Here is a 25,442-nt window from a genome sequence, read left to right on the forward strand (position 1 = left end):
ATAAATGTTTTAATTTCTATTGGAAATGTTCACGAACTTTACTTCCACCGGGCGCACCAGTCCTTTCATAGGTAATTAAGTTAGTAATTTAAAAAATTTCATTTTAAAAGAGGACTTGTGCCATAGCTGAAACTTAAAGGAATATGTTATATACCATTTTCAACTTTTTGTTTCGCTAAGAATTTATTTGGAATTTTCAATAGCATAAAATTAATCTTCCAATTTAAAACAATTTTATTTGGATATGTTCGATCTTCTGCGTTAGAATAAAAAAGTGACTGTATCTGGTGAATAATTGTCGAAATAAAAATTCCTGAGCATAGCCTGATTTCACAAGAATGGGCGAAAACCGTAGAATTTAAACGCACGTATTTCTCAAACAAATTCGAAATGAAGAAAATAATGACTTACACTGCGATTCCCTAATTTTACTTGAGCTACGTTATATTTCATTTTTAAAGAAGTATTGACATTTTGTTTTATTGGCTAGAATAAGTACGGTAAAGCTACTTCCTCTGATACGTATCTTAATAAATTAAAGTATCCTTTGCTAGTTGAATCTATTGCGTAGATCCAACAGGTATGTATTGATATTAACGTCGAAAAATGACCAATTGGAAAATTGACAAAGAAGGATGTTTTTAACGTCCAAGTATTAGATTCTTAATTCTGAGGAATTTCATATGGAGCATGTATGAATTATCTCCGCGAAAAGGAAAACAGAACCATTAAAATCAATATTTGCTATCTTCTCCATTCTTTATTTAGCTCGTGAACGATGTAACGAGATATCAATATTGAATTTCCGTACGATATAATTAGATTTTCTCGCACGAACCACCTGCGCACTGTTTGATGAATGAAACGTGGAACAGTCTCTACTTACGTTGACGTTTCATCAGCAGTTTATTTATTTTTTCATGTGTCCCTGTACAAGATAGGTCTCGCGTATCGTAAAATGTCGACAGCCGGTGTTCCCAGGATGAAACTTTAAATTCTTGATGAACGCGGTCGGAACGATGTAATAAGAAACTCCCTGAGAGGAAAAGAAGTCTCTTCCGCTAACCTCCTTCCTTTTCAGGTACTTCTTGCATAATTCGCGATTTCGTAATTTGGCAAAGGGTGTTAATTAAACCGGCAATCTGTTCCCTCGTTTCTCCAAAGCAACGCAGCTGACGCCACGACAACGCGCAACTTTCTGTTTGACACTAGATACGTGATATTTCGCGAAGGCAATGAACCCAGCAACGAAGGGTGTACTGCTCAGCTGGAATGAATTTAAAGCTCGTAAACTCGCTTTCGAACAAATCGCATCGACGAGCCTCTGAACGATTCCACGCTTCGCTAATTATTGTGTCTTGATGCACGTGAGATTCTTCGTGGAATATTAACGCTTTCGTGCGTTCATTCTCTCTCTTTTCCTATATTTTTATGTATGTATACTATCGGTTATAAGTTTTAGCATATCCGCTCGTTATATTTATCGAAAAATTCTGATAAAAATTTTACTTGATTTAAAATTTTACAGAATAAGGCTCATACGATGCGAGAAAAGCGACAGTAAAATAAGAGAAAAGATAGCAGCAGCGAGAAAAGTTAATTGTTTCACTGTAAGCATATCTTATGACTTAACACGGCTGGCTTAACTTTGTTAACTTGACTTGAAAAATGCATTCTTCTTTCATAAACGATTACGATGTTAAGTTACAGTGCAGTAGTCCTAAATTAATCTCTTTGTGTTCTAGTTAACGTATCCATTCTGAAAGCACTGTGCTTGAGTTTTTGGAATCTAGGTTAACTTTTAATTATTTGTGGAATATAGACTATAGGATATAATGTTGTAGTTAGCTGTGCATGATCGGTCTGTTTTTTGAAAGTTTGACCCCTGAAAGCGAAACTTTGAATAAACAGTTTTTTAGGAAATGTATTAAGAGAAATTTTACAATCATTTACGGCTGATTCTGTTTTCGTAATACGTATGACGATTTACTATCTAAATTCATTCGTTAAAATAACAAAACAGGTTTGCGGATTGTCAGTCAACTCTTGTAGAAAATAGACGAAGTTTGGCCTTTGGAATGAGTAAACTTCCGCTTCGACACGTTCTACCCTCCTGGTTAATTCGAAATCCGCTTCAATTCGAGATACGTAAATTCGACGCGACGCATGGTGCTGCATTTGTCTAACTGACTGATGATATCATCGAAAAATAAGATCAAATTCGAAGAATGATTGTTTCGATTTTTGTTCGCTTCATGCCGCAACGAAAAAAGAAAGTTTCAAATACATAAGCAAGCCTCGTCGAACCATTACGCCCAATTAGAAACGAATTTCACACATACGTCTCTTACTCGCGTCCTCTCATTCGTTGTCTCTCGAATTTCAACGCGTGCGACGCACGACTGATCGACGGAATTGCCGTGGAAACTAGTTGAACGAACTGTAATTACGCGCACACGGGACGGTGTCGCGCTTCGATTCGAGTCGCACGGGAGACTGGCCTTGTTTCGATGGTACGCAATCGCTCGCCGCGAATTTCGTGCCTCGGATCCGCGATACACATCACTGATCACGATGAACCAGACACCCACGAAATTATGAACGCGATAATTAATTAACTCTCGTCGTTTGGAGGAAAGTTGGAGCGCGGTGAACGCGACTGCCGGCACAATGCATCGACGAGAACTTGCATCGGGAAGTTTGATTCACACCGTAGGAAATGATTAGCCGTGTAAACAACCGCTGCTGAATTCTGTCGAGGCCGTGATCATTTGATAATTATCGGCTTAAATATAAGACACGACTTGAAAAGCGGAATTTCGGCAAATTTTTAATAGGAAAATAAAGAATATTTATTTAATTCCGGAATTATCAATCAAACTGACCAATTCGTAACTTTTCATAGAAATCGTCTGGACTTACAGTAGAAAAGGTATTGCGTACACTCCTATTTTCCAATAGGATCAACCAATTAGGTTCTACATTTTATTTTCATAGCACTAAATTTTTGTAGCCTAATGAAAGTAATTTTAATATATTTACAGGCAATCAATTGATTAATTAACGCACCGAATGAAAACTTATTTCTCCCTTGCATAGCTTATTTTGATTTCCCTGGAATTGATTTTATACTTTAGACGTTGAAAATTGCCAGACTCACATTGAATGAAAATTCACGAATATTTTATTCATCGCTATATAAATTTTGCGAAAGCTTTTTATAAAAAAACATCGTGCATTGAAAAAGTTGCGAACAGTTCGACGGTTCATTACTCACAGTTCCTATAGTTCCACTAAAGTCTTACTAAAATCAAAAGGGAAATTCAGGATGATACAAGGTGAGTTCTAATAAAAACCAGCGAATACGCCAAACAAGCGTTGAGTCGAAATAAAAATTAAAATATTAATAAGCATGTAACAAAAAACGCAGAGGAAGTTTGAAAAACATTGAGCTTCGTGAACGTTCTATATACGGTGTCTCATCGAAGATATCCATAGAGCTAAAAAATCGCCGCGTCAGTGGTTCAGGAGTGGTTGATAACGCGGTTAGATGAAGGAAAAAAGAAAGAAGAGAGAAAAAGAGAGGAGATACACACACGGAGGGTTAGAGCAATAACGTAGAGGCGACTGGTTTCTAAAGAGAAGGCAAGAATGCGCAAAGAAGGCAGGGGAAGAGTGGAAAAAAGTAGGGAAGGACGTGTTCAGAATAAGAAGACATCGCGGAGGCAAAAATCAGTCGGTAGAAATATTTTAGCACCACAGCATGAATCCCTCGATGACAATTGTAGCACGCGAGACCTAGTCCCGCAGCTTTTTCCTTTTACGGCGTGGTCGTAGAGCGTCTCTTTTTGCGCTGCGACAAGCCACGCACTTCTGGCCGGAAGCGAAATTTCCGTATTACGCTCAGTAGTATGTCTCGTTGCCTCGATATCGTTTCGCGTTCTTCCCATCCCACCGGCGCAGCGGCTCGTTCCTTGCTTTGATCAACGTTCCTCGGGAAAAGGACATCGTGTTGTGTGGCCCTTTGTGCGGTCCCGGCGTGGCATGGTAACCGTTGCCTGAAAGGTTACGCTACTGGCTGTGCACTCCCTATCGACGACACGACACAACGATGGTGCGCGATTCTCTCCGCCGAAGAGGGAGGAGTAGGGAATGAGTCGACCAGACCCGGAAGTCGGGACGCGAAATTAATATTAAAATATGCATGAAGCGCGGTCGCGTATTGCCGTCACGGAATTCGTTAGCGCGTTCTTATCTCGGGCTGGTTTTCTGGCCCCGGCACGAAAGCAATATTCTAGTGTTACGAGGCACGAGCAGCCCAATATACCCCGGTTCGACTGACCGGCTCGATGGTTCGATCGGCTTTGCTCGATCAAAAGACACGATGCAACCCTTTGCGCCTGCCGGTCCCTTTAGGGGTGTAGCATATAAATTGCTCCCATCGATTCTACGTCAGCGATTGTGCGACGTCGATGCAACCAGCTCCCGTTGTAGCCTTTCTCGTCTATGTATGTCGGGCTGGATGAGCTTAGGCCAGGTGGGGGTATGTGTTTCGTAAAACGGGGAATTGCCGTACCGATTCTGTGAGGGGACCTTTGACCGAGAAAGAGAAAGAGATTGTGATTAGTGTTTTGAAAGGGAAGCCAAGTATTCAGCGGATTTTAGATTGCTACGTATATGCGATAATTTGTTGAGAATGTTTAAAACCTACTGTGCGAGCTCTCGTCTCTTTATTTTAAACGGCTTCCGTTACTCGTCTTTTGAACGAACGTTCAGACGAAAATAATTGTTTTGCCAAAAGAACGTTCGGGGTAATTTAACGTTATAAAACGCAGAAACACGCTCTAAACAATAACTTTTAACTAGCGCAAACGATACTGGCACTTATGGAGAGATTGTTTAAAATTATACTATTTCCTGTTAAAATGCTCAGTAATGAATAAAGTAAGTATTCAGAAGGGTAATATTATACGGAACACTATGCGCCTTTATTCTCAGCATATTTCTACCCTTATATTCTACAGAATTACATACTAAAATTATTAATCCACTTCTTTATTCTCGTACTAAAACGAGCCGTTTTGTTTCCATATTATACTTCAAAAAAATATTCTTGTCTTCCTTACTTTATTAATCAAATAATACAGCGTACATTTAACTCATTTAGTAACAATTACACGATTCATTATGTGAGTTAATAAAATGAATACAGCCAACTTGAATAACTGAATATTGTTGTTGTGTATGCCATGATTTTAAGTTTTTCTGATGCGCTTTTTAACATTGGTGTAGGTCCAATGGAACAAAAGCTCTACTAACAAATTATTTATTGAACAAACAATTATAAAATATAGAAATACGTTACAATATCCAGAATGTCACAAAACATGCGAGAATTAATTCTAGACATCAGAACAATGAAAAATGTTTCTGCACATAAACGTCATTCGAGAATTATTTTCAAATTTAAAAACCATTTCATGTTACGCTTGAAATATCTTTACATCTCAGAAGACTTTCCCGTTTCTGTCCAAGTACATAATTACGTTCATTTATTATAAAGAGATAGCATAAACAATTGTATATTCGAAAGTAATTAAAAAGTAATATTTGTAACATCATCACCGTTTTTCGACTTTCAATTCTTGGAATTGAATATCTGTACGATCGTGTGAAATTTCAGTATAAAAATATCGAAAAGCAACTTCAAAATTTTTTCTAAAACAGCATGAGTATCTTGAGAAACGCGTGCCCTTGAAAATGCTTTCTGTCTCATCCCGATATCTCGAAGCATTCCGGAGATGCGAGGGGTTTAACGCGTAGTATTACGATACAAGGAATCTGTTCAATAGCCATTGATATACGCGCTATGGCGGTCTGACCTACATTTTTTCCTGGAAATGCGTACTCCGTTGTAGGAGCAGTGAAAAAAGCCGTCGAGACAGCATCTGTTACTGACCAGTGTACGCGGCTCGAGTTGGGATAGGTCAGAGAAGACGTGCGAGAGTATGTAGTCTGAGCGTGCGACAAGGACAGAACTAAGGAATGCTAAAAATTCATCGTTTCCTTTGCACGGCGATATCTCGAGAACCATAAGTCGTATCGGAACGAGATGAAGAGAATTTTAAAGGGCAAAATTTCTCGCTTCTAAGGAGTTCCATTTGGTCGAAAACTTTCGCCCAACTTCGGAGATATTGTTGTTTAAACTTTCAGTAGTTTTAATAGGATTTAAGCAAGTTTCTAGAAAAAGAAAAAAATGTAAAAGAAATCTGTTTAGAATGTTTTTCGTTACGGCGAGATTAGCTTCTTCGGAGACCATAGAAGTAAATTCTTTCTGATTTGGAGAATTTTTGAATCGTATAATTTAAACAAATTTTTTTAATTTCATTTACATCGGTTTCACGAAGTTGCTGGTATATTTAAGCGTACCAATGTGTATTTTGCAACTGTATTATTCAATAAACAGGCGAGTACTTTTATGAGATACACCGGCTGTGTCTCGTAGGGTCGGTTTTGCAAAGTTTTCCTTCGCGTAATTCACTTTCATGCGACTTCCCGCAAAATGTTTGCTTTTGCTCGTCGCGCACTAGCACGCGCGTGCACGTGGCTCCATGAAAATTTACGTAAATAAACCATAGAATATTTGCCGGGAACCGTTTTTTCTCCGATATTTTTTAAAACAACATTGAAAGGATAAACTTTTTGAGGGTAACCAAGAAAATACACACGGCTGAAGGTTTATCCGGTGGGCCTACAAAAATTTCCACCTCGAAATTCACGTTTGAGAAGCTATATTCTACAGTTTTCTTTGCATCTGCCCTCCAAAATATTTCATATAAATTCCAACCTTTCGTTTCGCTGCGGAGTTCGTCCAATCGGATAAAGTAGTCTAAGCGAAAATGTACCGACGATCTTCCAGGTTTCTTTTTCCATGAAAATTCTATCGATTCGTATTCATTTATTGCCGTGCGCATTTCGTTTACTCGAGAATTTTCCCTGAAAGATTCAGGCACGCGGCCAAGAGTAGGGACATTGTCGTTATCATCGTCGTTGGAGCATATGTCGAGCCGAAGGAGTCGCGCAACCGGAATACCGATATTCGAATCGACCAGCTACTAGCGCGAGCATCTTTCACCCGAAGTAAGCAATATATTTGCTGCATCGTGTTCCCTATCAATCTGTTAAACGTACCAAGAAAACGAGTTGTTCGTTTTCGTTTATTCCCTGCACAAATTGTCCCATCGATTTTATTCCTGGAATCGTCAAAACTTGCCTATTCGTCGATGGACCATAAGCGTCCAGCGGTATATTACACAGGAAAATTCCAAGTTGGTATTGGAAAAGAAAGAGGAATATTTCGAACGCAGGAAAGGAAGTAGTGACGTAATTTCCAATGTACAAGAAAGACCGAATGGGCTAGACGGACGTTTGCAACGTGTATCGAACTCGAAGTTGCACGATGTGAACGCATAACAAAGTTACAAAACAGGCGGGGATAAAAATTGATTATCGAACTTGCTATTGGTTTCATCTGTTCGGAACACCTTTGCTGCTTGCCAGTTCTTTTCTTCCCATTTTCCCCTTATTCTTCTCTTTCACCTGTTTCTTTTTTCCTTTCGTTTTTTTTTCTTTCGATTTTGTCTCGTACAAAACGAGAAGTTCTCGACCCTGGATGGCCTATATCGTATCGATTCGGAGACCGACGGAGTTACTTTGAAACTTGAAATTGCATATTATTGGATTCTATCGACGTCGAGGATATTTCACGCGAAACTAGAATGACCGCGTCCAAACGTATCAATTTCAATTTTTATATATACTTCTGCGCTTTTTCCGTGACCCTCTCTTCTCTCTTTTTCTCTCTTCTCTCCCTTCGGTATCGAAACTCTGTCCCGGCACGTCCGAACGCTTTTATTTTATTCGCATGGCAGCGAGTCGCGTGTTTTGCCTGTTTACTGACTGGAATTGTCGCGTGAATCGAAAACAACTGTACCAGCCACGACAGAATACTTTTTAACTACGGACAAAAGGACACGAACGAGATTGAACTAGTACTGACAATTTATTTCTAATTACTGTCCCGCATACGTAGCAACGTTTTCCGCGGTAGTAATTGTTCAATCGTTAGTCAGTAGGGGCGAAAGAATTGTTGTTCGACACGCGACAGTTAAATCGGCTTTCGTTTATAAAGCCGCGTAAACGCACGGCAGAAAAATCGTCGTGGACGTTGATGGATGCGAAATCAGCCCTAAAACAATCCGAAGAAAATTGCTCATTCCCTTAACTGCACGGTATAATATAGCGATCAACGAAGTAGGATTAGTTTTTTAACGAACCACCCCTATAATTCAACTCGTGCGACGCTTCGTGTGCGGCTCAGAGAATCGCGTTACGTAAACTGCGTGACTACATGCGCACATAGAACCGCTATAAAACAACAGTATTTCGTAGACAATTTATCTACGCATTAACTTTGCAAAATGGATTAAAAAATATTTTGTTACGAAAAGAGAGGGCGAATAAAAGCAATGATTAGAAAAATGTATTGCTTCACGGAAGATTGGAATTCAAAATTTCTTCCAAAATAACGGTTTATTTCACGGCCTATGTAAAGCTAGCAATGTTCGATAAACGCTTGGTAGGTGGAATCATAGGAAAATTACGAGATACTCGAGAACGAAAGGGTGGCACCTTCAGAGAAGAGCAACGCGCATACTTAAGCGAAAAGCGGGTTCGTTTCTAGCGCAACGCGATATCAATTTGGGCAATTAAACGCTCCCTATCCGTAACGCTTAAATGCGTTATCTACGCTATTATATCCGTTAGCAACCCTTTTGCTTTGGTCTGTAGAACCCCGTGGTGAGACTCGTCGAAACGCTGTACCTTGGGAACACGCAGTCGCGACAGCCACCGCGGTATCTATCGGCCTGGTGAAACCTTGTTAGAGGTGAGCACAGTTGGCACTACAATCTCATATCCTGCTCGGCGTACTTGTTGGCGTCGTGAGGACTGTTCCGACCAAATGAAACCTCAGCCTTTCGCCCGCAAATATCGTCGCAACGCTGCGATAAGGAAGGATCAGCTCAGATCTCAGACGACGCCTTGAGAACCAGAATGTCTATCCGTAATTTGTTTTTTCTTGATATTAAACTACAGTGTCTCGCGAAAGTATTTGGACACATAGAATTTTTTTATCGATATATTACGTATGTTACGTAGAACATATCGAAATCCTACTAACAATGATTTACGTTCCTTTTATAATGATTAGGTGCTAAATAATCATCGAAAGATTAATCGTTTTAATACTTCATCGAAGGTACAAGTTATTTATGAGATAGAATTTAGAAATTTTCAATAATAATTTGTTGAAGTGTTAAACTATCTATATAGAGTACATTTTTGAGGCACGATACATAGCCTCAATATCCACCTACCTCTATAAATGTGCTACAAGTTACGTAAAATTTAGATCAGATTAATTACCTCCCTTGGTCTCTAATTAAATTATTAAAACTTTAACTTCAATTTTCCATATTTCGCACAATATTTGTGAGCTGAATTTGAAAATCCCAACAACGGTTAAACTCAAGATTAAATCTACAACCTTACTTTCCTTATTTCCAGGTAATTAATATTTCCATCCGTTATATCACTCAAATACTAGCCAAATTCTAATTAGACGTGAAAGAACGTGATTTAGGAATCTGTAGAAACCACCTGGTACGAAGAAGTTTGTTTATCCGCGGTCAACTTGGAATTGCGTAACTTTAGAAAAAATAATTAGCCACGGAACCCGTGTCAGAATGTTGAAGTTAATTCCAGAGATAATCGTCGGAACTATTCGGGGAGTGTTCTCGCGGAAGTTGATCCTCGGCAAATTTCGCGTAAATCGTAGGAAAGAAGTCGAAAGGAGAGCGAGAGAAAGATAAAGTTTTTCCGCTGCGTCTTCGAACTGTGCAATTACTAACTAATCGACCAAACTAAAGTTTAAGCCTTTCCTAACGAACACTAACAAATTTTAACTAGATGTCCTCTATACGAACCAGCGAAAGTTGAAATACGCTTTTCGTCGATCAGGGACGACATAAGAAGACGTAAGTACACATTTTAATTCAGAAGTTGAAGAAACTAGCTGGCGTTCTCTTCTTTTCTGGTTGGCAACTTGAAATTCCCGACAGCAGTTCTCTTTACTTAAAATCAACTCACAAAGTTTCTGCCTATAAAAGTTAGAAACACTGTTATTTTTATCAAATTGTCCGCTATATTAATCAGAGTTAACCAGCGACTACGAAAAATTATAATTATTTTCCAAATCGAACAATTTTTCAAAACAAGATATTACTTCCTACGAGCAATAAATAGTGAAATATACACAACTATGAATCGAAACACGTATTTTGAAAAAGGGAGCAATAATCGAAATGAAACATAACCCACAAACAAAATCATACCGAAATTTGCATCGATTCGATCGTAGACATCATCTCAAAGATGATTCACCTTTATCCTTGGAGGCACGCAGGGGCTTTGCCAAAAGATTTACGGATTATTCTCACGATGGCGTGAAACACGACGGATGAGCATCGTCCGGGACAAAAGAAGCATGCAGAGCGCGTTCCATCGCTAAAATGATTGCACCACGGTGATTCATGTGCACGCGAGCAGCCAGCTTCTGTCAAATTCATCACCGCAATATCTTAGAGTGCCCGATGTATTTTAATGCAATCTCCAAAACTAAAACACAGACAAACATCTTCTAAACGATTCCATCCTCTTTCCAATCCCATACACGTTACCCCATGCTGGAATGTAGAAAAACGCATGCACGTAAACCAGCCTATACTATTTGATAGTTGCATCACTGAAATTCCGCTAGACGAAGTTCGTTGGTTTAGCCGCGGCAAATAGGTGAAAATTAGGAACGAAGGGGGGTTTGATTGGGGAAATACGGGTAAAGGGGTGCGTATAATCGGGCCGCCTGTCGTTCCTCTGTAATAACCGCACGCTATTAAGGGCGGTTGGTTCACAGGCGGACTAAGAGGGATGAAGACGATAGGAGAGAGGGGATGGAAACGTGGAGAAGGCGAGCGCCGTCTGCCGCAATTAGTTTTACGCTGCTCCTTTCCTTTTCAACCTACAGACGGGGTAGACGGTGATCAGCTGCTATCGCTCTCCCCTTTAGAAGCTCGCCCTCTTGCTTGTCGTTGTAGAGAAATTCAAACACGCGTAACGAAGGTTAATGTCGTGTCTACACAGGGTCGCTTGTCCCTCTTTTTGCTTCCTTTTTCTCCTTTCCCCTCTACATCCCCTGTAGCCCGTGTTCGTTCCGGCAATTCGTTTATAAAGAAGGGTGGCTGAAGACAAGTCGCGGTACTTCCTCTCTCCACTGCGGCTGGCTCGTTAAGAATTCATGAGTCGAATATGTTAGGCTGTCGGGGAGGATTGCTTGAAATTTCTACGAACGCATCGGCGAGGGATGTATCCCTTAAACGATTCGAGGGCTTTCGTCGAACTTTCCAATATCGAACCATTTCTCTCGCTCCCTCTGGGTGGAAATCGGCCGGGCTGCTTCTATCCCTCGTTTGATTAGCAACCTCATAAAATATTTATCGACAGAGAAAAATCAGCAAACCCTGGGACACGGGATATTTCGCCACGCTACCGCACTATGGTAAATATTTTATGTCAATTACGTATTCCGAAAGCGCGGTCCTTTGGGCGTCCACGTTCAAAAGAATTTCTTTAATTTTAGTTCTCTGATCTTTTATGAAATTACATACTCGCTCGTAGGAATAAAAAGCTGCGAGGAACAGAGAGGGAAAAGAGTAACGATACTGAAGGTAGAAACTCTTCTACATTTTCCGAAAGGGGAAACGTTGGCAGTTCCACTGAAAATATGTATGAAGGTACAAATAAGTGACAGTATACCCTCGCATCATGCGCATGCAGAGTTTCGTGGCATGAGATTCTAGCTCATCCCTTGTGTGTAAACGTCGCTTTGGCATTTATGGGGGCATTTATATCGGCTCGGGGGTTATTCGCCGACCAGAGATAGTTAGAGGCACGATAGCATCGGTGGAGGTGGCTCCAATCATTTCCCAATTAGCAGCTGATTGCGTACAGTCCATGATAGAACTTTGACCTACCGCAGATTGGTCCGGTACGGTTAATTCGGGAACACCAGAGACGTACTCGATGTATGCCGAATGGGGTAGACCGGCAAACGGAGATGCAGTGCAACCAGGTATCGAGGCAGATAGGTGTAGGAGATGGAGGAGGTAACAGGGGAATGGGAGATTGGCGAGAGAAGGGAGGTTTGGTAGCCTGGCGTTAATATCTCACGACGCGACGCGAAACGAGCCGGCAGCAATATCGGAGATCGCGCAAATTGCGATCGGCAACAGAGATCTTCGTATCCGTGCGCGCACGCGGCCATGAAGGATTTATAGGATGTCCGTTTTTCATCTGCAACGCGGCGCCGCTGTAAAATTAGTCGGCGAACAGTCCTATCACGATTTCTCCATTCCCAGTTCTTCGTCGTCGTGCTTGTCATCGTTTTTTCTTCAACCGGGCATTTTTACCGAGATATTCGTGTTGGAGAATGAAGAATGTTGCGTTTTTGGATAAAGGAAAACAGCAAGAAGTAATAAGAATGGATGTGGATTGATAGAAGTGCTGTGGAAGTTATTTGGTGGCTGGTAGACAGAAGCGTAAGGAGAACGAGACCGTGTCTGGTCAAACACGATCTGTGGTCTTTCTACTTAGATATATGATAGGAATTTAGATCTTTCCTGGAAATGTTAGCGGATCCTAAGGATGAAAGCAGTGTATTGTCACATTTTAGGAGTTAGAATGCGACATGCCCTTGATTCATGGAACTTTATTCTAATTCTTGCAATCACCAAATAACTCGATTACCTCTAATGATTCTATTACACTTTCTTTACTATTTTAGTGCAATATATAAAAAGATACTGGTGTAATGGAATGGCTTTCAATTTTTCTAAACTCACCTAATTTTGTACAGCCACTTTCCACTATAGCAGCAGAATTTTTCTCTTTTTCCATCGTTAAGAAACAGAATCGTTATTCTTCGTTCGCTGTTCCAAGCATCGACACATCCAATAACGAACGTCCTCCTATAACGTGGAAAAGGACGAAGAATTAGTATCCTCAAAGGAGGTGCGCGATATTTCATCAACGATCGAAGTCCTTTGTCTCGTTAACGGACATTGTCGCACGAAATTAGAGACCGATTTTCCTTTATCCAGTTCCCATGCGGAATTTGTCTCTTTAATTCTCGAACAATGTGCGGGAAAGCTGACGCGGTACGGAACGAAGCAGAGAACGAATAGAGGGATGAATAAAAAGAGACACATGCACACATACACACTAGTAAAAAGACGACCAAAAAAAAAAAAAAGAAATACAATTAAAAAGAAAATAAAGAAAGAGCGAGAAACAATGAGATAGGGGAGCGGTCGAAGCTGAAATCGCATGTTTCACGCACTAGGCGTTTTAAACCGTTTTAACGAGAGTCGAGAGAGCGGCAAGCATCGTTCATCATTGCGTGTCATTGTGTGTTGCAGAACCTGGCGACCTAGCCGTCGCGACCCATTGTTCCTCGCTGGCCAACAACGAGCGAAGCAACAGCAACGGCAGCAACAGCACCAACGGCAGCACGAATGCCAGTGGCAGTGCCGCCAGCAAAAGCTATTCGCTCGAGCACCGCATCCAGCGCGTGTCTACGCTCGGCCGGAGGCATTTGGCTGCGCAACGATCCTACCGAGGATTATTCGGATGCCGTAGAAGCATCTTCGCTGCCGCGGAATGTGTCGATCAGAAAATCGGGGATTCTATGCCGCGAGCCGTCGCCTGTCCTCTCCGTGTCGTCGTAAATGCAAACGCTGAAATCGGCAGGATTTTCAGACGAACGCTGACACCGCTGTAACCAAATGAATTACCAAATGAAGGACGCGTTTGAGATATGATACACTGAATTCTGCTCTGCGAATCATCGCACATTCACCTTTCAATACTCGAAATGATCCCGAATCTCTAACGTAATAGTAATTTTCACAACACGAAATCTTCTATTGCTATGGTGAAATATATCGACAGAAGGCTCAAGAAATCTTTACGACGAAATATGAAATCACAAGTACCTACAACGCTAAGCTGAAACAACTTGTTTAAGAACACGAACACTCCAAGTAATCCGCAGTGACGAGACGAAGCACAGACTCGTTTCTCCAGTCGAGCAAGAAACGGTTTCCGCTCTGTGCGGTTTTGCGCGGTCTATTTGGCCGGCTAGAAGGGGGTCGAGTGGCCGAGATTTTTCTTTCCGTGGCGAAGTTGCACGCGCTGCGGAGGAAGTCAGCGGGAACGCGGTTGTTACTGGAAGATAAATTAAGGAAGAATACAACAAGGGTTGGAGGCAAACAGAAGAAGAAGAAAGGGCGGAAAGGAAAGTTCATGAATGCCACGAGGAGGCACGCACGCATGCTTGCGTGCTGCCCGCGAATTACAGAGCTCCTGTGTATTTGTATCTGTCTTTCCCCGACAGGCCGTTTTCCTTGCCCGCATAAATCATCGGAATTAGCGCAATTTCGACGTCGAGTGGCCCGGAACAGTTTCTGTCTCTCTGCGTTTCTTCGCGGTAGGGGAGGATTAATGGACGCGACGCGCGGCGAGGAATGAAAATTCGACGAGCGACGAGTACCCCGGAGCATCATTAAGAGGAGGAACTCTGGAGATGAAACGGGAAAGAGGGTTAAAACGATCGACCTCAAATTTTCCTCGTGGGAAAGAGATAAATCACTTTCGTGAAAATAAGGTAGAAAAACGTTGTTGGAAAAGTTTTGTAACATTGCGGAAAGGGTTAACAGCGAAAAAACAACGGAGAAATATTACCACCATGCGTGATTGCGCGGTACTGTGTAATTACGAAGACGTCCTTTACTTTTCTAATTCCTACTGTTCGTCAAACGATACGCACCACGGTAGGAGGAAAGTGAGGTTGCCCAAATATGTAATCGTCAATTTTTATAGCATCTCCAAAATGTCAAGTCAAAAAACTCAGAAAGCTGGAGACATCACGAAAGAACGACAATTTTGATCCAACGTTCTTATCTCGGCGTTCCTTTGGGGAATGTTAATTACCGTTTTCACGATTTGCCAAGCGGAATAGGATAGTCAAACAACCGCTGAGCGAGAAGCAACGGATCACATCGGTGTGTCGCTTATTATTTTTAATCTTAGCGAACCGGATCTCTGCTTGTCTAACTGTGCACATATGTAGACATACAGAGAGAGGGAGAGAGAGAGAAAGTCACATAGAAACGCACACTTGTAACCGTTTCAACCCCTCTATTTGATACAGCGAAGGGGAGGAGGGTAAACGAGACTAACGCGCTAACGATGCCAACGTTAATTACCGGGCCGGAAAGACCGCCTAATCGTTGAGCAAGTGCACGCGCTAATTACGCGGGGCTGCTTGCTGATCGAGCGAATCGTACGGTTTCAGTCGGGAATCGTGGAAGTGTGCCGGAGTTGCATGTTTCTTGCGATCTCGTTACTTTCACGAGGCTCTGACCGCGATGAAATTGACCTGACACGACCGGAATACCGTTCGATCGACGTTGTATTCGTTCCTTTTTGTTTACGAGGTAAGTCGGCGGAAAAAGGAAATAATTCGGCTTCAAAAAGTTGAAACATTAAAATATTTAAAGAAGCAATTTTTAGTGACGCCAGTTGAAATAGGTGCAAGAATTTGTTTTTTAACGCATAGGTAATTGATACTTAATTTCGAGAAATATTTTTTACTGGTTCGAGTACAATCTTTTTACGAGGATCACAGGATAAAAAAGTGAAAATTTTGTACGAAAATATTTAGTTTTTATTTGTTGTTTTAATACAATTGTTATGAATGGTACCCTGGATCTATTTTTTATCGATTCGAGTGCTCTTTTTTAAAAGGCTCGAGATAAATTTTTACCGTTGTTTTTCGCGTTTTATCGCTTTAAATATACGCTTTTGAAACTAAAATTTAATTTGATAAAAGTGTTGAGGACTATCGAAACATTGAGGTAATTGATTTAATAACGAACGCATCGAGAATAAGGACTTTCTTTTACGAGCTCTACTCCACATCTATTACCGTTCAGATGCATAGATCCTCCGATTGTGGGGACGTGCGATGAATCGCGGGCAGAAGAGCGAGAACCAATTCCTGCCAATTTTTGTACGAAAGATCCCACCGCGACTTCGATCGATCCAACACTGATAGCGTCTAGAAGTGGTGCCAGAGAATGGATAGATAATATTGCCAAAGAATGGAAGAACGCTGCCGACGAACACGCATAGCCCGTTCGAAGGGCACGATCCTACCATCGTAGTTTTTAGATTTATTAAGAAACAAAAAAAAAAGAATTACATTTAAATTGTAACGTTTAGAAGGTTTCCTACATAGCGACCACGTGGTAAAAAATACCACGTGCATCAAGTCTAACTGCTTAAGAACACATGAAACATACACAAACGCAGACAGACACGTACACATTCCTACGCGTAGACACACAAAGACACACACGCGAAATACGTGAAACTTATTTGCAGTGATATCCGATATATATGTAATTTTGTAAATACACTGGTATAAATGACGAGGGACAATGCGTTGTGATTGGAAGGCGAATTTGAGCTACGTAAAGCGAAAAAGATAATGCTCCTTTCTATACTAACTTCCCATGAAGCCCGTACGAAAAGAAAATCTTCCCAATGATCAGAGTCAGGTAGATCAACGAATAGCGAGCCACGAGAGAGTAAAGCATCGACTTTTTTTAACGAAATACACGGAATTAGTCACGTGAACCGTTTTCTCATCGAGTGATGTGTGAGCGTGCGATTCGATGAGTGATCCGAGTGACATCGCGAAGGGGTCAGCCAAATATATTTTATAAAGTATAAGCTAGAAATTCTTTATAACAATTAGATTGTATTATCTATAAACATGAATTTTAAAATCTTTTCTCTCAGCACAAAATTGATATGGAAAGAAGAATTATACATTTCCGAAAATCAATACGAATATTATACTAAAATTCTCGATCAACGAAACGAAATGATGAGAACATGAACCCCAAAACGATGGACAAATGACAAGCAGCGTGAGTGTTGGTCATAGCGTGGTCCATTGATAACTGTGTGAACCATGAACGAAAGAGAATCCTCGTCGAGCGTGGCCTCTGACATCTTTTCTAAAATTGAGCGATCGCGATCGTGATTGCTCTGAAATATTCCTTTCGACGAGGTGGCGTGCGAGTGTCTATCGAAACGATGAAAAGTGAGGAAAATGAGCGCGTGTAACACAGGGTAGACAATAGGGACCATCGAGAGGAAGAGACAGAGAGCGCGGCCAGAGACGAGCGAGAAGGTGAGGCGGTCCAAGGCAGTTTGTTTCATGAATATTTCAGCGTCTGGCGTTTCTGGTAAACAGCGGACGTCGTGGAATTATGTTTCCAGGCTGTTTTCAACGTCTGGCGTCGCCTGGTAGAAGAACCGCCGATTCTCGTCCGCCGCAGAGCCACAGCTAGCCACAGAATACTAATTGACTACGAGGCGGCAAAGGTGTCCGAGTAGAATTTCGCCCTCACCCCCACGCTTTCAAACCTTCTACCTGTGTATCCTTTCATACAACCTGGTTCTACTCTCTTTTCACTCACCGTTCCACTTTTGTACACCTTTTAAACGTGTACTTTTCATTCATGCTTTTGCAAACTTTTGACTAGGATGACAGGTACACTACGTATAATCTGCATCGTATTTATCATTCGTTTTTATGTGCACGCGCGAGGTTTCTTTCCTCTAATCTAGATTATACTCCCTATTCACTTATTTCGAAACTTTTATCGCGATAAAAGCTAATGAAAAGCTAACATATAAGTAGATCTTGTTCTTGATTTAGTTGGCGTGTCTGACGAATTTTCGTACTAAACCCAGTAACACGGAATTAAGTAAATGCAGTCGTATTTTAGAAGATGGAGAATGTTATCGTGTAAGGTAGATGAGAAAGAGCAAGCTTGTCTCTTTGACTCGATCGATGAAGAATTTATGATGAACAATTTAGAGGATAATTGTTTTTTATCGACAAGATTTCTTGCATTTCTAGTAGCAGATATGAAAAATACATGCTTCCAAAGTTTCGTGGAAAAAAGAATTAATAATTACTCGTTAATAGCTGTTAATAGTGAAATATATCATATATCACTATTGACGGATTGACTCCAGCTGTTAAAGAATTAATCTTGCTCGAAGTAACTCTGTCCGTCTTTTTTCCAAAGTTTTCTTCCTCTAAAATACAATTACTTCCAATCAAACAAGATAAACATTCTCACCATCCATATTTACAAAGTTCAGTTCCAACATCTTCATTGAACCTCCGTAAATATCTCTTTACGGCTGTAATCTACGTCGTTCTTACCATTTGCCATCCCGAAGAATTCGCCCGCAGAAAAGTACCGGTAATTTCGAAACGTTCTCGGTCCAACAATCGGCCAGACATTCTGCCAGCTACGAGCCGTGTTACAATGAGAACATCAGACTCACATTTTCGATCCGCTAACGACGTTCCGAGGCCGTGAATTTTCTTCGAGGCTTGCCACCAAGGAAAATGCAATTTCTATTCCGGTCGGTGCACGCGGCCCGTGGAAGCTTTATTGCGAGACGAATCGCGGGGGCAAGCCACACAACCTCGATCGAGGAACACGAACGAGAATTCCTCTGGAGAGGATTTTAAGCGCGGTGGCAACGGGGTTAGAGAAAGAGACGAAAGGGGGATGAATGGGTGAGCTAGAAACGGTCCCTTCGTCGTTGGAGGGAGCGTCAATAATGACGGTGCCGCGTGAAATCGCACGTCGTCGAGCGTGGAGCGAGAGCGAGAGGGAATGTGCCACCTGTTACACCCTCGCTTGCAGACTCTAACCCTCCCTGCTCCTCCCCGGCGTCGGAATGGGCGGTGTAAACGAGCATAAAGTCGAAAGTTCGGGTTCCTTCGCCGCTCGTAGTCCCTGATACGATGGAAGTCGGAGATCAGGAGCGACTACTGTCTTTGCTGGATGCGAAATTTCCACAACTTTCCTCCCAATACTTTCCTAATTGACATTTAAATCATTTGCATCTTAATTTTCTACTTAAACTACATTTTGTCAATGTTTCTTCAATTCTTTATCTTTCTATTTAAAGATGTAAGTGTTATTTTCAATATTTGATAATTTTTGGAATACGTGTAGAGATTGGTTTAGTGACAGATGTGAAATTTTCAATGTTTTCTACATAGGATATTTAAATCATATGAATGCTACTTTTCGCCTTAAATTGCATCTTTATGGTATCCCTCTGTTTTTTTTCCTTTTTTTTTTTTGTTCATGCGATTGGTGTTTGTAAAATTTGATAACATTGGAGATGCATATAGAGATGAGTTTAGAGACAGCCGGACCAAATTGAAGAGGACATATTCGAAATTTATCGATTCGTCGCGAAAGCGATGTAGGGGCAAGTCCTCTGGGAAATCTAGTCGGAGGATATTCGATTTAATGCTCATGTTTCATTTTGTGTCTTGGAAAAACAATATGCGTCGTTCTCATGGACACAGATCCCCGTCGTCGAGCTCCTGAACTCTGAAAATCATGGCCGTGGAGAGTCTCTTGTTGAAGCACAGCCCGTCAGAGGCACGCCGTTCTTTCACCAACATCAGTAAACTAAATTTTAGAACGCGTGCATCCTCTGACGTAACGTGCCGTGAGATCGTGCGTGATGGTCAAACACAATAAGCTTGGAACTATGTACTTAACCTGATAAAAACACGTTCGAATAAAAATGTCACGTGATACAAAACGGAGTATATTCATTTCTACGTTCTACATCGGCAAAGGAAGGAATTAAAAAATTCCTTCTTTTTATTTAATTTTATTTTCAAAACATTCTTAATATTTCTCTATGATTCCATGAACAAAGAAGGAGACAATTGTTAGAAAGCAATTGTACCTAAAAATTCAAGAAATTAAGATATTTCTATGTTAAGTTACTTGATAATTTTCTCAGCGTATACGATAGTTCGTGTATTAGGTTGTCCGGAAAGTGTCTTTCTTTCGCAAACGTGTTTCTTACAACAATGCACCTTTATACAAACGTGAAACCGAGTCTGTGAAATGTCACGGTGTTTATCTCAACAAATCAAAATGGATCGTACGTAATTCGACAAAATAATGTAAAACAAAAAACGTTGTGCGTCTATTATTTCCTCATAAAACGAAAGAAACTTTTTGGACAACCTAATACTCCTAAACTATATTTTATTCACTACACCATTTTAAGTTACCTTTTAATGCCCGAACTATAGAAAAAGAAAGAACTATAGAAAAGATAAGAATGAAAAGTAGGAATCTGTAACGAATATCATACGAGAGACGATTAGAATTTATTTTGTAGAAATTTCTTGAACAAAAAAGAACAACGAGTTTTGTAAAAAAATATGATCTTCAGCATGTAATCATATTACAATGAACATAAAATTCGCGTGACGACACGAGGTAAGTGTTTTCGTTTCTTCAGCCAATAGCCGGTACAAATTAAGTCACACGCGGATTAAGCTTGCACGCCAATAATTTTCAAAACGTTCTCTTTAGTACGCCTACGGTTTGATACCCGATCAATTCGCAGTTCCGTGCATTCGCGATGGACCGGTAAAAGCTGCTGGCAATGGTCACGTGAATATACACGCGTATCTGTTTTACCTTTTAGTGAATCGCACTTTCGAATGTTTCGCCGCTTTTATCGTGCACCAATGCGTTTTCCACGCTCGATCGAAGTTTGACCACTTTCCTGGTTGAAACGCGTTTCGGCCAGCGTTATAGTATAACCGTATAACCGAAAACCACGTTAGCTCGATAGACCAACACACAACGTTTCATGTCCATCAAAACGAAGGAAAAGTATGTTAGCGGCTCAGAGGCCAAGCCGATTCGATATTTCACGACAGCCGGGTTCCAACTTGTGAATATACGCGACTCGACCAGGAAGATCGTCGAATCTTCACCATATCGACGAATTTTCACTACCTGTGCCTGTGTGTTCATGTGAGTATTCTCGACGATCTTTGCTTCTTGTACGTCTTAGTACGTTTTAGTACGCTGAATCATTTTTAAAACGTACACGAGATACACAGGAATGCTTGGAGCGAACGTATAAAGCTCTTTCATCTTTTCCGCTGTTATTTAAATCTTATTTGGTTGTTGCTTTATCGCCGTCTTGAAACGCGCCATCGAATCGTAGAAACATCGCGATATTCGATATTTCCTGACCGGAGGGGGTAGGGAACTTTTTCCATCGCGAGCACGCGTCGCCCGGTTGCACCGCATAAACCATCGAGCTAACGGCAAAGGAGCAATCCTTTTGATGTACTGCAATATTTTTCGCGTGGTAAACGCCTATCGAGCTGCTTGAAATCGAAACAGCGAACACGTTACTTGCAAATAACTTCCTCATCGATTTCACGGCGAGATGAAAAGAGCCAGGAAAATTAATTTTGCTCGATCGGGAAGCGACAAAGATGAAAATGTGTCTCGATGGAACATAATGTGTTTTCGTATGTGTAAAAATAAAATGAAGTCACATGTGCATCGACGTACATCACCAATCGTCAATGTCAATCAGAATTCATACGTTTATGGTTCATGGATCGATATAGTTGTCGGACCTTTTGCAATCGTTTCGTGAATTTTTTACACCAGAACATCGATCAGAGGATTCGAGACAGTTTTACTTTTTACCTTTGATATTTGAGTGGCCGTAACGCTGGTCGAATCGCCGATATCGATACTGAGAACGCGGTTATCGGGTTGGTTTGTAAGCTTCCCACAGCGGGAAGATCCTCTAGTGAAATAACCTGGCCAACAAAAAGAAAAAAAGGAACGATTAGGAAGGAAAGGAAAAAGTGAAAAGGGAAAGGGACATAGCAGGACTGCGCAGCTGAGTATCACGAACGATCGTAAAAAGTGCCATAGGGATTTTCCAAGAAAAGGTTACGACAATCTCGCGACGACTAATAAACTATAAAACGGAGAGGGGTGCGTGTACAAGAAAACTACCATTTACTGCATGCGCGTGTTTTGTCAAACATAGAAAATTCCACGCGTGCCACATTTTCTCAGTCGTTTTGTTGAAAAATTTGTTCAACTCTCCGTGTTGCGTTTCCCCGAATTATTTAAATTTCCAACTGTAATTTCCACGCTTTTCCTTCATCCGTTTTGGACAAGAACAGTGGCACAAATAAATTGCGGGAACAGTTTAACGAACAAGTAATTTAATATTGATTTGATTTCGCAACACGATACACGCCACAAATACCGTTGCCGCGCCGCTTGCATTTTCCACTAGAGAAATGATACACGTTACGCCATTCTTCCGTTACGAATATTTCTGCGATGTATCCGGTGTTCCACGGGAATTTGTGGAAAATTGCTAGAGCGATAATTTATTCCTTTTTTTATCCTGGTTAATATCCAGTGTAATATCACGAGACTCAACAGCCCTTCATTTGCTCCGCCCACTTGTAGATAACGTACGTGAGTTCGGAATAATTACGGGCTTTTAACCTATAATCATAGCAGCTTAATCCATTAAAAAAAGTTCTTGTTTCATTTTGGCCCATAAACCCGTCTGATGAATCAATCTGTTTTAACAATGATTCAAGTCTTACGTGAAAATTCTCAGCATTACGTAAAGTAAGACCGACACATCTCAAAAATCGTAAGTTTCCTTAACTATAATATAAAAGCTATCATTAAAGAATATTTCATTAGATATTTTTAAAATCCAAGAGCCGTTACCTAAATATTTCTGAGTGTGCTATTCAGGAAACAAATTGAAGCTTCTGTGACAATCGCTGTTAATTTCTCCGGTGTCAATTATTTGATTTTTTAAGAATGAAATGTTAATCGTTAGTTCTAGAAACTTCACCTATCCTGAGATTCAGAAATTTTCTAAAAATACCTGATCAGTTTCTTGACTGATCCAACTGAATTATTAAGAATTTCTTAATTCCAACTTTCTATCCTATGACTGGTTGAAGGGTTTATTTTCCATGATCGTATAAATGAACGATGTGTAAATTTGAACTAACCAGAACCATAACCTAATCTATTCGTCGGGCCATTCCACTGACAAAACTATCGTCTGACCAAACGATTGATTTTCTTCTCACGCAAGCTTATTCTCATAGATGCAGCGCGTAGATTGAGACACTTTGTGGTAAAGTTGTTCGTACAATTTGATCGTGAGAGAAACGAGTCTGTGGTAGTAAAATTCATGCTGTAAGGGGATGGAGGCACGAATTTTAGGTGGAGAAGCAAGATGGAACAAGGTTTATGGCTTTTTAACAACCATCGTTAAGTTGAGGATCCCAGTGGAAATTTTGCACGTTAGACTTAACACTGGTAGTCGTCTGTTCTTCTACGAGCATTTTGCAGATGGAACTCGAAATACACTTCCATTCATAAGTATTAAGACAGCTATGGAAAATGATAAATCGGAACCATCATTAGGAAATTCTGGAAAACCTTTAAAAATTATTTCAGTCCAAATCACAGATATAACGAACCAATATATTCATTATTATAACGATAATTTCATTGATTTTGTATAATAAAGTCCAATCTTATTTTATGTTGGGTCTTTCAATCATTATTGTAATCAATTTTGAAGTTCAGATTATTATTTCATTTATCGATACTCGGTTCCATATTCAGCTCCTAAATTATCTTCCAATAAATTATCTTCAAATTTTGGACAGACTTCTTGGAATTTCTTACGTAATTTACTAAAATTTATTTCCAATAGAATTTACACAAATTGAAAAACCGCGTATGTTAACACACAAGTATTATAATTACATGACTCTAAATAGCTTCCACAAATTTTCTCCGCGTGTATCGGATTACAATTTTGTACGAATGCATCCAGCATAATTGTCTTTTTGACAAAGTAAGTTAATTATGACATTTGACAGGAAACCAATAAGTGACCTAATACTTATGAACGACAGTGTATAATTCCGTGGTTTGTTAAACGACCATATTTGCTAGACATAGCGTCTTTATAAGAGGGACGCAACAGTGAAATCGTAGGAGAAAGATTCGTCCTCGTTGGAAGAATGGAAGAATGCCGAGAATATTTTGTCAATGAATAAGAAATAGTCGACAATGGCCAACGGAGAAAATGGAATAATTTAAAAAATGACGAGCACACCGCTGCTCCGGAAACATTTAGGATAGACGGTGTTTGCGAATTTGCTTTGCTCGGATGACTCGTTTCTTTCCGACAGAGACATACTCGCGGGATTGAATTTTAAAAATCCGTGTTCCGTATTCGTGTCACGGCGCATAAACAGAAATATTCACGAACGACACACCCGAATTTGAATATTTTTCCCATTTTATCCGCCCGTATCCCGTGTAATACGTGAAAGTGCGTTATCATTAATCAAATTACAGGAAATTCTCAAAAACTTCTTTGTGCAACCGTACATTCTTTGATTAATCCTGGAATATTAGTAGAGAACTGCATTTTCCCACTTATTTTAGGTACTTCTGAAATATCTCTCTGTTATTTATACTTCTCTGGGTCCTCTTGCATAATAATTTAGCGACTAATAGCGTTTGTGAGTTGGCAAGGTAATATACAATTTGTAGTTTACATATTCGTCTTTCACAATTTTATGATTTTACAAATTTGCAATATTTTATTAGGACTATCAATCAGCAATAAGTTAATTAATTCGTAATTTGTAATATTCGCTTATGTTCTACTTTATTTGTCGTATCACGAAAATTATTTTTTTCGATCATCTCTGTCTATCCAAGAATTATAACTCCATCATGAATTATAAAAAATAAATGATACTCCATTGTGCACTGACATTTTAAGGTTGAATTTTGTTCTATTTTTTGATTTTCTGAATAAAAGATTGAACGATTTCAAGAAAGAACAGAAAATTTTGTCGCGATATTCTTCAAGAGCAACTCGACCACATGGGCTTCAGAAATACCACGAAGACCAAGAAAATTGTTTTAGCCTGAGTTCGTGGTTAAATGCTCACTCAACCTACATTTAGTAACTTCACGAAGTAATTTGCTACTCTGAGCTGTCAAGACCCTAAAGCGATTCAAGTACCTAAGGAACTGTTGTTCAAGCATCGCAAGGAACAAAGAGAGATTGTTGAAAACTCTAACATTGTTACCGCTCTGTTCGAACAGTACCAATAGCAGAATTGTAAAATAGAAAGGGGAAGAAGCGTCGAAGCGAAACGAGTCCGATCATCGATTCTACGCAATCGAGTAATCGCTTTCAAAGAGCTTACCAGCTAAATCTGATGCGATTAATGA

General features: G+C 40.3%; 1 protein-coding gene across 2 annotated transcripts in view; it reads left to right on the forward strand.

Annotated features, from left to right (window-relative positions):
• Positions 1-25,442, forward strand: part of LOC117166321 (uncharacterized) — a 101,860-nt gene that overhangs the window by 32,246 nt on the left and 44,172 nt on the right. The window contains exon 3 of one of the 2 annotated variants that reach the window (XM_033350192.2): positions 13,593-19,890. The exons of the other annotated variant lie outside the window; for it this stretch is intronic. Coding sequence (XP_033206083.1) covers positions 13,593-13,607 — 15 coding nt within the window. The 3' untranslated portion in view covers positions 13,608-19,890. Of the gene's footprint in view, positions 1-13,592; positions 19,891-25,442 lie in introns of those variants that run through there. 2 annotated transcript variants of the gene reach the window in all.

The sequence above is a fragment of the Bombus vancouverensis genome, chromosome 11, assembly GCF_051014615.1.
Source record: "Bombus vancouverensis nearcticus chromosome 11, iyBomVanc1_principal, whole genome shotgun sequence".
Taxonomy (NCBI): Eukaryota; Metazoa; Arthropoda; class Insecta; order Hymenoptera; family Apidae; genus Bombus; species Bombus vancouverensis.